The sequence below is a fragment of the Hyaena hyaena genome, unplaced genomic scaffold (assembly GCF_003009895.1).
Source record: "Hyaena hyaena isolate Hyena2069 unplaced genomic scaffold, ASM300989v1 scaffold_280, whole genome shotgun sequence".
NCBI lineage: Eukaryota > Metazoa > Chordata > Mammalia > Carnivora > Hyaenidae > Hyaena > Hyaena hyaena.
This window is the reverse complement of record NW_024080912.1, coordinates 350,244-364,070: the sequence shown is the minus strand read 5'-3', so window position 1 is coordinate 364,070 and position 13,827 is coordinate 350,244. Positions and strand designations below refer to the sequence as shown.

The following is a 13,827-nucleotide window of genomic DNA, read 5'->3' as shown; positions in this document are numbered from 1 at the left end:
CTGATAGTGAGGAGTCTGCTTGGGAGTCTCTCTTTCCCTCTTTCTCTGCCCCTCCCCAACTTGCACGTGCTCGCTCTCTCTCCAAATAATAAAAAATAGCTATTTCGACTAGTCATTTAAATGCACTGTCTTAAAATTTATCAGGAAGAGAGGCACCTGGGGTCGGCTAAGCATCCGACTTCGGCTTAGGTCATGATCTCACGGTTCGTGGGTTCGAGCCCTGAGTCAGGCTATGTGCTGACAGCTAGCTCAGAGCCTGGAGCCTGCTTCAGATTCTGTGTCTCCCTCTCTCTCTGACCCTCCCCACTCACACTGTCTCTTTCTCTCTCTCTCAAAAATAAAATATTAAAAAAAAATCATCAGTAAGATAGTATTACTTTCAATATGGTGAGTGGGCTTGAGAATGAAATCTGAAAACACATGCAAAGCACAGTGCCTCGAACACAGCGATCATTACATTACAGTTAATTTTAGAACTATAAACACACTTACGATTGGGCCGTCTCCCCTTTCCAAATACGGCTGGTGGTTAATATGAACAATTGCAGGCAGCAAATACTGGGGGAGAAAAGAATGACAGACTTATTCCAAAATTAAGCCATTACCTTAAATTATCACAGTAACTAATGATGCCCAATCACAAAAATGAAAACAGAACTCACAACTGCTACACGTATGGGCATTGTAAATCTGAACACAAAATACTTGCCCATATTTCACATAGCTAAGAAAGCTGAAATATTACCTATACCATCTGAATTACAACTTTTTAAGAATTAAGAATTAATGGGACAATCAGAATAGCAAAACTAGCTATCACAACCATAAACCTTCCCCTGCTGGTACGTACCGCCAAAGTCTTCCCAGACCCGGTCTGTGCAATGCCCACCATATCGCGGCCACTGAGAGCCAACGGAAATCCCTGGCACTGAATCGGGGTTGGTTCTGTGAAGTGCTGATCCATCAACACATCCATTACATATTCTGTAAAAGAGGGGATGTTACTGCTTTTACAAAGAAACCAAGGACACGGCCAAGAAAATTCTATTTAAAAATTTTTTTTAACGTTTATTTATTTTTGAGAGACTGAGAGAGACACAGCATGAGCAGGGCAGAGAGGGAGGGAGACACAGAATCTGAAACAGGCTCTAGGCTCTGAGCTGTCAGCACAGAACCCGATGTGGGGCTTGAACCCGCAACTGTGAGATCATGACCTGAGTTGAAGTCGGACGCTTAACCGACTGAGCCACCCAGGTGCCCCAAGACAATTGTAAAAACTCACTCAAAGGAGTTTTTGTTTAACTCGTCAAAGGAAAAATTTACCCAGCTTTACATCTAAGAAAAGTGCTGTTTCTTTCTTTAGTTACTGAATCTCTGACCTGCTGACACCTGCCTCTCGGCTGCCTCGAGCGCCACCTACCCTTCCCTTTAATACTTTAAAACCACTGCCCTAAGGTATCTAACAGAGCAGGGGCACATGGCTGTCAGTCATGCATTGTTTGCCAACTTATATCCAGCTAGAAAGCAAGTTCATTCTATTTTCTAAAAGGAAGAGGCAAAATGTCTAGGGGAAGATGAAAATAGTAATAAAAAAAGAACAGATAAACGTAAAATAAAAATCTCTTATCCAACAATACAGCATTTACTTCCAGCCTTGAACCTAAGAAACAAAACAAAATACTTATCATCACCTTTGTGAAGGGTTCCTACTTGCCTCTTCAACAAAGTCCTGAGCCCAAATCAAAACCTTCAAATAACCCATTACCCACGTTTAGGGTTCAATAAACATTAACAATGAAAATTCTGGAGTAAAGAGCACTTACGTGGGAAGTTAGCATGATGGAAAGCAAACACAGGTTTAGGACAAACATCCCCCCCTCTCACTGTAATTTCTTTCTTCCGGCGTAGTTCATCAACCTCATACTATGGAAGAAAACAGTAAAACAAATGAGCGAACAGAGTTATTTTAAACGTGCAAAACTGTATCTGCCAATCAGGCTCAACAATTATCATCCACTCCACAAACTACACTGGAAAACATGTCTAACACTTCTAACGGCTCTTTCATGTACATTCAACTTCACCCAATTTGCAAGGATCCTCCCAACTTTGTGAGTCAATGAAGTGGTAACGGTTAAGAGTTCCATTTTCCCCATGAGAAAACAGATACTCAAAAATATTAAGTAATGTGCTCAGCGTCAGAACTAGGAAGGAGAAACAGTGGAACTTGGAATCAAATGCTCTTTCCATTACACCTTCCTCTGAACAAGTAACCATTTCATGAGTAGAGTCCAAAACAATCACAATGAGGTTAAAAAAAAAGTATATCATACCGATGTTTTATTTTTTAAATGTAGGTTTCCAAGTTTATTTATTTTGAGAGACAGAGAGAGAGAGAGAAACAGAGAGCACAGGACGCTCCTGAGTGGGGGAGGGGCAGAAAAGAGAATCCCAAGCAGGCTCCAGGCTGTCAGCTGTCAGCACGGAGACTGTCACGGGGCTTGAACTCACCAATGGTGAGATCATGACCTGAGCTGAAATCAAGAGTCAGATGCTCGAGTGACTGGGACACCCACGTGCCCCTATATTATGCCAACGTTTTAAATTTAACTTCATAGATGAAAAAACATGAAAATCCTATACAGTTAAAATCTCATACATGTCAAATTGGGAAGCATACCAATAAATGAAAAACAAACAATAAGAATCTAAGCACCGCACTAGAATAAAACCTGCAACAGCAGTGTGAGTAAAGGCTGGCTAATGTGTCACCTTAGTTCATTACTGTGTACACAAAAAAGGTGAAATAAACCCTCAAAACTTACCGGAGTCAGCCTTGCCACTTCTGGATGCTCTACATAAAAATTCTTCTCAAACTTGGGGAGCTCACTCAAATCCCACTTCTTTTTACGTAAACGCTCCCCAGGATTACCAAATTTCTTCGGGGGAAGGCCGCCACCACCTCTTGCTCCAAATCTAGAAACATCAAAATTTTTAGTTTGAGTATTTAGTTAGGAGTATGGCGCCATAGGTCCATAAAAACAAGCAAAAAGATCTTCTCTGAGGCTACTACCAGGCCCCTCCAAAGAACACATTTTTCTTATTCAAAGGTATGGAGAAAAAGAGTTCATAAAACTTCCTTTACTAATACTGTTACAGGTATGGTTAGGATAAGTGAAAAATTAAAAACCCTTTTATGTTTAGAGAAGTACATCATGGGGATTACAACCAAATTCTGGAATCATTGAAAAGGCATGAATTTTGATTCTACCACTTATGGTACGATTTTGAACAACTTAACTTCTCTGTATCCCCGTTTCTTAAGTGAGTAGAAATACTACTACCACCACCTATTTCAGAGACTGCCATGAGGACGAAAGGAGTATGTGCGAAGTGTTTAAAAAGAGTATCTGGCATAGTAAGCACTCAGTACAAGTTAGCATAACTGTATTCATTCAACAAAGTTACTGTACCAGGTACTGTTTTAAGTGGTGCTGGAGATATTAAACTGAATAAAACAGAAATCTCTATTCTTGTATAATATTCAGACATGTAGGCAAAAGAAGACATTAGTTTATGTTTAAATTAAAGGCAAGCGTGTGGACAGGTAGAAAGATCTACTTCAAGTCGCCACATACTTGGCAGTTTTAGGAACCCCTTACCCATAACTGTGATGAGCACTCTTACTGTCTGCTAATCTAAGGATTAGAGCCCCTATAAGACCAGCAGGCTACTCTTCACCTTTATTTTATGCCAATGAATAGCCAGAAATGATTTATGACCTCTCCTTCCTCTTAACTGCCACCTTTACCTCCTCTCCTTTTTGTTCCCAGGGAAATAGTACTATTCATTTAACTATAAATTTACCGAAGAAAACATTACTAAGTCTTATTTATTTGGTAATCTCTATACCCAATATGGGGCTTGAACTCACAATCCCGGGATCAAGAATCACATGCTCCACCAACTGAGCCAGGCAAAAACCCCTTAGTCAGGGTTTTAAAAACTCAAACAGATTTAAAGCCAATCTTTGTCTTATCTAACACTCATAACAGACAAGTTCAACTGTAATACAAATATGTCCACTAGGCCAGCTTGCAATGTCCTACTTTTCCTAGACCGCTAAGATGGTCTTCATTTCTGTATTTCAACCTACTGAGGGGTGGGGCATTGTTTTGTATACAAGTAGTATACACTTATGTTTCCATTCCCTTACTCTCTAAATACTATACTGAATTTAACTTCCCCTTTCCACTCTAGCCCACTCATAACTTCATCTTGCAGATGGTTCCACATCATAATTGACAGGCTGTAGCCATATTATTTTAAAGGGCTTCAATTTCCTGCAATTAAAAGTGTTTCTAAAGCTTACCCAACTAGACATTTCTCTAAACACAAAGACTGATGGCAGGAAATTTTCTTGGGACCACTGAGTATCTACACTCAACAGGCAGAACTTGACAGATTCCATGTATACTGGCTGTTTGTTAAGAGAAATCAGGAATCAAAACAGAAGCATGTTGCCAAGATGCATATATTGAAGACACAGGATCAATGGCATCTTCAATTTGCCCTCCGACGCAGAGCTCAATACTAAACAGATCAAAGACCACCTGGATCAATTTTCCTCCCTATAAATGAAGCAACCAGCAGTCCTAAATAAGAAATAGATATCTATTTAGATGGTCGGGCTTGCACAGGATTGTAGTTCCAATTTTTAGAGACTGTCAGACCAGTTTATACCATCACTAATTTATGCAGTTCCCAGAAACTGCAGTTTCAATGCTGCAGTTGCATCCCAATGCTGCCCAGACCTTAATATCTACAAGAGAACTTTGGAAAGTTAAGTACCCTTAAAGGCTTATTCAAAGGAAGTTTTCCCCCCATCTTCCTATCACCTTGACTATTTTTCCAAGACATACCATTCTATGCTACAAATATATCTTTTGAGAACATGGGATTCTTGAGAAATTATGCTGTCCCTTTATAAAACTTACTCAGATATTCAAGATAACCTTTCACTTTTACAGAATTTTTAGGCACATTCGTGCCATCCTTCAAAAAAGCACATATCCTAACAACCCCTGGAATACTCTACTGTTCATTCATGTTTTGACTGCATATCAAGTTTGACTTTGCAATAAAGGCAGCTCCGAAGATGTAGCAACATCATGCTAGTTTAAATGTACAATGTATAAAATGTTCGAAGAATCCACTGTTCAAACTAATAATCCATTTCAACTCCGTAAAAATAGCAATTCAAATCATAAATGAAATTTCATGGTAAAGGTAGAATTCAGAAACATTATGAAAACGCGTCATTTTGTTTGAAATGAACAATTTTTAAAGCTTAAAAGGTCATCTGACAGTCGACATGGGATACCTATGGATCAGTGACTCGCTTTCTCCTCTTTTAAAATTTTTATCGCTACAGCATATATACGGTGAAATGAAGTAGTAAACCCAACACCCAGGGTTAGAGGACATTATCTATCAGTACCTTGGTAGTTCCCTGTGCCTACTTCAACTTCACAAACCCCATAACTACCACCTCAAATTTTACTTTTTGAAACACTTTTGTCATATAGGTCTTTAGAGCTATTATCCTTTTACCACGGTGCTTTTTTACTTAATGTTTGAGTCATCCGCGTGGATGTAAAGTATTTTCTTTTCGCTGTTGTATTGTATTCAACTTGCACGTATACCCACACTTTATCCAGACATATGCGCTTGTTTCCAATGTGGTCACGAACAGTGCTGGTAATAAACGTTTTTGTTTCAAATGCTGGGGAGCGTGTACAAGGGCTTCTCTAGGCTTTAGTGTCTAGGGTATAAAGCTTAAGACAGGAATTACTTGGTCACTTTCAACTTTACTGGCTAATGTCAAATTCTTTTTCCTAAATGGTTGCACAGATATTCGCTTCTAAATTTAGCTATACTGTGAAACACCAAGGAAACATTCCACTTCTGGCCCTCCAAATTTAACACTAAGATCAAATACTTTCCTTCCTAACAAGGCATCATCTTTTATTGTGCAATTCAAATGAAAATTGAGGTGCTTGTGACTAGTAGGTCTGGGACGTCTGTTTTGAACCACAAAAAAACCAAAAATGCTTGGAGAAAACCTAACAGGACACCCCACTACAACGAGGCAATTTCACATAGTATCTTAATTCCAAACAACGCAAAGTAAAGGCAGTATTACGCCCATCTTCAGTTGAGGAAACAGGGCTCACCAAAGGTCCAGGATCTTGCCCCAGGTCGCATATATATTAACGAGTGGCGTTCCATTATTTTATCCAGAGGTAAGGCTTTTATTACAAAAAAGTAACAGCACAAACGAACACGGATCTCTTAAGCAACTTTCTCCTTTTACGGATTTTAAGGTTTGAACCTCAGTATCTGCGACGACTTCAGGACTACTTTCGTTAACTTTCAAGCCAGGAACCGTGGCATTACCCCCATCAAAAACTTTCCGGCTAGGCCGCAAAGCTAATACCCGAGACCAAGTGGAGAGACACCGAAACCCAGGGGGGAGGACCCTAAAATAACCATTAAGGAAAAAAAAAAAACCCAACACCCTCCGTCCTTAAGATCATTAAGACGGCTAGCAATTCCACGGCTTTCCTGTCCAATGTGCTTCCTTCGAATGATCTGAAATACGACTAAGGGCGATTTAAAAATAGGTTTGAAACGAGAAGTCAGCCTTTTGGTCTCGAGTCAGTTTCCAGATCCTTTAACAGTTATCTCCGGCGGCCGAGGACGTAAGGGAAGCCATTTGGCGTCAAGGTTTTCCCAGGCCGAACTCGGAGACCTCCTCGTCTTCTCAGCAAGAACATCCGTGTTTTACAGATGAGCGCTGAGGCCCGGAGATCGAACGGCCTGCCCAAACCGGCCGGGCTCGGGAGGGGGGCCGGGTCTGCGGCGCTGGGGCCGCCGCGGCCGCTCCCCGCCACGACGGCGGTCCGCGAGGAGGGGCTGGGGCGTCGCCAGGCCGCCGCCCCCCGCCGGCTCACCCGCGATGCCGGGGCGCAGGCCCGCCGCCCCAAACCGCCAGGAAGTGCCGGGTCGCCCCGCTTTCCCGGAGTCGGGAGCGTCGCTCCCGGGCCCGGAGTCCGCTCCAGGTCTCCCGCTGGGCCGCAGGCTGCGGTCTCCTCAGTTAACAACCTTCCCCCTCCCCCCGGCCCACGCACACGCGAGGCCTTCCCTCTCCCCCTCCCCCCTTACCCTCCACGGTCACGGTCCCGGTCCCGGTCCCCAAAGCCGCCTCCGCGCATGGTCCCAAACGGATAGAGATCTGGGAGCGGGGCACGGATGGCCGGGCTCGGGAGGGCCTGCGGCTCCGGTCTGGTGACGACCGATGGCGGCGGCGCCTCCGCTGTTGGGGCGGCGGCAGGCGCAGCGCTCTCTCGCTCCGACGCGCTGTCTCCCGTCGCAGACGCCACCGTCGCCGCCTCTCTCGTCGGAGACGGGAGCAAAACACAGAGAATCGGGGTTATAAAAACGGTGGGTAGGTTTGGCTACGCTCAAACCCGGCAGTGCCGCGGTTTAGGCGTCTCCTTCCTTCCCAGCGACTGCACAAAATGGCGGCCGGCGCTGAGACTGCTCCAGCTTAACGCTACGTACGTCGGAGACGATACGTAAACAGCGTCTTGGAATGGCCCGAGGGCTTCGCGGAGTACTAAGGGTATTCTTGGAAGCACTCTACGTCAGTTGCGCAGACGAGCACATTCTGCATTCAGTAGAAGGAAAATAAAGTACGAAGCGGGCGTAGAGTTCTCGCGCCACCTGAACTAGAACGTGGGGTGGGGTGAGGGGAAGAGCCTCCCGTGCGACGTAACATTCTTTGCGTCGTTAGCCGGCCCACTATTGCGAAGATGCGCAGTGTGCGTAACGCATTCTGTTTGGAGAATAGAGGATTTTGCCGTGTTCCGAACGCGGGACGGAATCCGGTCCTTGTGCAAGTTGCTTTGCGGAGACAATAACTGTCCTCCATATTGCAGTCGTCAAGTGTCAGGGCTTTGGGGCGCCTTAAGCCCAGGAGGGTCTCCAGGGTCCCTGGCTGGCGCTCCTAAATGGCCCTGCCGGCTCCCCGGCCCCGCCGGCCTGGGCCTGCCGTCACTGGCCGCGCGCCTCGGCGCCATTTTCTTTCGGTTGCCGCTCGCTGCGCTGTCTCCGGCAGCCATGATGGATGCGCCTCGTCCGTTCCTTCTGGAGGTGATCCTTCGACGACGTCTCAGTTGGGCTAAAGTACCCTACTACGCCTGGTTCACACCGAAGTGCCTTATCTGAACGGAATATTTACACTGGCCCCGGCTGAGCACAGTTGGCTAGCAATGAACCAAAACGTGGGGTGGGGCCCCTGTAGAGGTAGACACCTGGGTCCCTTGGATCCGGAGGCCCTTGGTGCTCTCCAGAGACGAAAAGGTTTAAAAGCTGTGGCCTTTGGACACAGAAAAGGCGAAGGCATAATAAGCACGTGTTTTTAACCAGGCCAGACCGCGTTCCTCTCTCTCTAAGCTGCCTTCCAGCTTCCTGCTTTCTGCTCTCCCAGACTGCGCTTCAGTCTCACAAGCCTGGCCCCATAGTGTCACAGAATTGTCCAGCAGCAAAGGCGCTCAGAGAACAGCTCCCGTCATCTCTTTTATTTCTACAGTTGGGTGTATGAGGAGATTTGAGGTCCCTTACTGTGGGGCCGAGTGTTGTCTCCTCTGTTGAGAGCGTTTCCCAAATTATTATAAAAGCATAGGGACAGGTGCCTCGGGCCATGGACGCAAATGGGCAATGGGAAAACCTGGGCAAGTGTTGAGCGCCTAACGGGCCAAGCACTGTGCTAGGCACTGGGGCAGAGCAGTGAACATATGGGTTCCTGGACTCGTGGAGTTTATACTCCAGTGGGGGAGATGAGACAATAAATAGGTTATTTAAATATTGCTAACTAAAATGGAAAAGGAGTGGAAGGAGATAGTGTCTGTGTGCCTGTGGGGGAGGAGAATGTATAGGTGTCATAGTGTTAACTTACATAGAGTGCTCTGGGGGAAGGCCTCCCTAATTAAGAGACATTTGAGCAGAGACCTAAAGGGAAAGAGCAGGTGCAAAGGCCCTGAGGCAGAATGTAGCTGGTGTATTTCGAGGAGGAAGGACGGGAGAGGACCAGATTGTGACGGATTTGCAGGCTGCTGTAAGGGCTTTATCTTTTCCTTTTGGCAAAATGGAAATCTTTAGAAAGTTTTTAGCTGAGTGACATAATAAAAGGACCCCTATGACTACAATGTAGAGAAAAAATTGAGAGTGAGCTGGTGCAGCAGCAGGCAGATTAATTAGGAGGCTGGTGCAGTAGTCCAGGCAAGAGATAATGGGCTTGGTGCAGGTTAATAGCAATGGGTGAAAGAGAAATGGACTGGTTGAAAATTTAGCCAGTGGATTGCTAATGGGTGGGATATGGAGTAAAGAAGGCTCAAGGATAAATCTTGGAGGAGAGGCACAACAATTAAGCTCCTGTAGGGGCACCTGGGTGGCTCAGTCGGTTTAAGCGACCAACTTCGACTCAGGTCATGATCTCACGGTTCATGGGTTTGAGCCCTGCGTCGGGCTCTGTGCTGACAGCTCAGAGCCTGGAGCCTGCTTCAGATTCTGTTTCCCTTTCTCTCTGACCCTCCCCTGCTCACGCTGCCTCTCCCTCCCTCTCTCAGAAATAAATTAAAAAAAAAACAAAAAACAAACTCTTGTGATTTAGAATGTACGGGGACTGAAAGAATAATTTGGACTAGTTTGCCTATTTATCATGTATGCTAAGTAATTAAATCTGAGGCCCTCTATATAACAATTTGTAAAGTAAGGTAGCTCCACGGAAACCCTCCCTACATTTTGCGGAGGAGAGATAATTCATATTTTGCTGCTAGATCAGGTCCTTGCCTTACAGCATCTCATGGTTCCTTTTCTTCATATAGCTTTTCACGGTATGTAATTCTATATTTATGTCATTATTTGATTAATACCGCCTCCAAAAAAAAGTGAACTTTTAGTCTTCCTGTGTCATATAAGTTTTTGATTATAAAGTGAATCCAAAGTATGCATTTCTCATTCTCCATACTCTGTTTTCTTACCAAAGATGGTTGAAGCTTATTAGATTTTTTCTAAACACAGAGAAAGATTTTCATTAAGTAGTGAGGTCAGAGAACCTAGGAGTTTCATTAGTAACAGCCACTACTGTTGACAAGAAGGAAATATGCTTTGCTCAATTCACCTTTCTTTGAAAACCTAAGCACTTACCATATGCTCCAGCAATTGTGCTCCATGGTATCAACTGTAAGACTTGAAAACTTACGTCCACACAAAAACTTGCACACAGTGTTTATAGCAGCTTTTTTCATGACTGCCAAAACTTGGAAGCAACCCCGATATCGTTCAGTAGGTGAACAGATAGACTTTGGTACATCAGGGGAGTGGAATATTAGTCAGCACTAAAAAGAAATTCACTCTCTGGCCATGAAAAGGCATTGAGGAATCTTAACTGTGTATTACTGAGTGAAAGAAGCCAATCTAAAAAGGCCACAGACTGTATGATTCTAACTGCATGACATTTTGGAAAAAGCAAAACTATGGAGCCAATAAACAGATCGGCGATTGCCAGGGGATAGCAGTGGGGGGAGGATGTATAGAAGGAGTACAGAGGAATTTTAGGACAGTGAAACTATTCTGTGTGGTACCATGATGGTGTGAATATGTATTATATATATTGTATCAATGTATATTATATTATATATTATAATATATAAGGTACATATACAAGTTACATATACACACATATATGTTATATATTATAATATAATAAATGTGTATGTATTATACATTTATTGAAATCCAGAGAATGTGCCACATTTAGAATGAACCATAATGTAAACTAGGGACTTTGGGTGATGATGATGTATTAATGTAAGTTCATCAGTTGTAACAAACGTGGAGAGTCTTGGTAATGGGGAAGAGGGGCTCTGCATGTGTGGGACAGGAGGTATATAGAAAATCTCTGTACCTTCCTCTCAATTTTGTTGTAATTCTAAAACTTCTCTAAAAATATAAAGCCTTAAAAAAAAAAAAAACCCTAAGAACTGACAGCCATGGAATGCTCCTGCGCACCATATCCTAGGCATGTGCCGTGAGCTGTCATTTTATTCTCATCTGTAAATGAGGTGACAGTGCCTCATAGGATTTTAGAAAGAGTGTATGAAAATACCATTCAGAGTGGCGCCTGGCACAAAACACTCAATAAATGTTGCCTGTTATCATCTCTCAGGAGAAATCACTTTCTCAGAAGAAAGCGAAATAGCACTTTCTCAGAAAAAAAGCTGAGGCTTAGGAAGATTAAGTCACTCGGCCAGGGTCACACAGCAACTGGCATAGCGGGGACTCACACCTAGGTGCTGGGGCAAGGTTTTCACATAGAACTGTTGAGTTTGGGCCAGAGAATGTGTTGTGGGGGTTATATCTTCTGCATTGTAAGATGTTTAGCAGCATTCCTGGACTCCACCCACTGCACGCCAATGGAATCTGCCCCCTCCTCCAAGTTGTGGCAACAAAATGTCACAAAATGTCTCCTAGGGAACACTAGGAACGACTCCAACTGGGAGCCACTGCTCTGGAACCCCAAGGCCACACTACCTTCCTGTGGGCTCACAGGAAAATCATTCTCTCTCAATTGGCGAGTTTTTCTGCAAATTTGGTTTGCATTCTGCACTCCACGTGCCAATACCAATGCCATTTTTCATTTTATCTGTTTCATTGTTCTTATAGCAGTAAAATTTAGATTCAAGACCCAACGTCCAACCACTAAGAGAATTATTCCTTTTGATTAGATTTTAAAGCCATAGGTTTTTGTTTTTAAGCTACTTTTACTATCAGCCACCTATGTGGAGTTCTGTACGTACATTCCCTCTTCTCAGTGATCCAACTCTGCAATTTCAGTCATTAAACTCAGCCAAAGGTGAAATGCAGTTGCCGTGCTTTCCATCTTGGTAGGACGGAGGTTAGGTTTTTGATAGCTTGACTCATGGTACTTTAGATATGAGAAGTTGAGAAAACTGTCATACTTAAGTCAACAAGGCAACTTAAAGAGGTTGCCTATAAACTATGGTATATGAGGGACACATTTGAATAGAGTTTTTAGGAAATCTGTTTCCAGAACGTAAACTTTCACACATACTTTTCTCTAAAATCGGTAAAACTGAGAAATATGTTTAGAATGTCACCCTCCTATTTTATAAACAAAAAGAATATTTCTCTTCTATCCAAAATCTCACTGTGGGGCACCTGCGTGGCTCAGTCATTTAAGTGTTCTGACTTCAGCTCAGGTCATGATCTCACAGTTCGTGAGTTCGAGCCCCATGTCGGACTCTGTGCTGACAGCTCGGAGCCTGGAGCCTGCTTCGGATTCTGTGTCTCCTTCTCTCTCTGCCCCTCCCCTGCTTGTTCTCTGTATCTCTCAAAAATAAACAATAAAAATTTTTTTTTTTTTGCCATGAATGTACAAATCTCAGGGGTGCTGAATGTACAGGGACAGTTAGAAATGATATTGAAATGACAAAAGTAAATGACTCTAATGACTTGGTAACACATCCTTTTGCAAATTAAGAGAATTCCCGTTCTTTGCTTTCAACAAATGAAAAGAGGACCACATAGAATTTTCAGCCAGTAGATCATTAAAAATAAGAAAGATTACTAGATTTTTGGCATATAACTTGAAAGATTAAAGAATTGAGTGACATTACTATACCAAACATACCAAAATTCTTTCTATTCCCACCTACTAATTATGTGATCAAAGTTTTTTTTAGCACTTATAGCTATAAAAAGTGTAAGAAAAAAAAAGAATAGCCAAAAGTAATATTCTTCCATGGATACAGGATCTTTTTTTTCTTAATCTGCCTCCATCTTATTTTTAAAAGATACCTTCCCAGGGCACCTGGCTGGCTCAGTAGGAAGAGCATGCAACTCTTGATCTCAGGGTTGTGAGTTCAAGCCCCATGCTGGGTATAGAGCTTACTTAAATAAACTTTTAAAAAAAGTTAAAAAAAATAAAAGATACATTCCCAATAAAACTTTTCTATGTTTAATAGTTATTAAGAGGTTAAATATATTATTGATGCTTTGTTTACTTGAGTTCTAATAATAATTATAATGATAATTTCCAGAAGAAATGTTAGTATGTAGAGCCTTAGGATCATAGGAAATGAGAAAAAAATTTAATATTTGTGCCATAATTCTGGGTGACAGAGAAATAAAATTAAATGATGAATAAGACATTGGATATAAAAACATGGGATAAAATTCTGGAAAAAAATAAGAGTTCAAAAAGAAAAGGAAACCATATAAAATGTCCAACTCTCAAAGAACTTACTCATATATTTTTATTTTTTTTAAGATTAAAAAAAATTTTAAGTAATCTCTACACCCAACGTGAGGCTTGAACCAACAATCCCAAGATCAAGAGTCTAATACTCTACCAACTTAGCCAGCCAGGTGCCCCTCCTATTCATGTATTTTTAAAGGAAGATGTTGGGTATCAAAGTGCTGTGGTATTTAAATTACATTGGGATACATTTAAAAGAGTGATGTGACAGTTTTATTTAAAAATGCCAATATTTGGGGTGCCTGTGGCTCAGCTGGTTAAGCATCCAACTCTTGATTTCGACTCAGATCATGACTCATGGTTCATGAATTCAAGCCCCACATCGGACTCTATGCTGAGAGCAAGGAGCATGCTTGGGATTCTCTCCATGCCTCCCTCACTCCTGCACATGCTCTGAAAAATAGATAAACTTAAAAAAAAAA

The 13,827-nt window shown here is 42.6% G+C and overlaps 1 protein-coding gene across 1 annotated transcript in view; it reads right to left on the bottom strand.

Moving 5' to 3' along the window:
* Positions 1–13,827, bottom strand: part of DDX17 (DEAD-box helicase 17) — a 28,733-nt gene that overhangs the window by 13,376 nt on the left and 1,530 nt on the right. The window contains exons 2-6 of the mRNA XM_039246093.1: positions 7,228–7,520; positions 2,826–2,976; positions 1,824–1,923; positions 851–984; positions 493–558 (exon numbers count right to left, since the gene is read on the bottom strand). Coding sequence (XP_039102024.1) covers positions 493–558; positions 851–984; positions 1,824–1,923; positions 2,826–2,976; positions 7,228–7,520 — 744 coding nt within the window. The remainder of the gene's footprint in view (positions 1–492; positions 559–850; positions 985–1,823; positions 1,924–2,825; positions 2,977–7,227; positions 7,521–13,827) is intronic.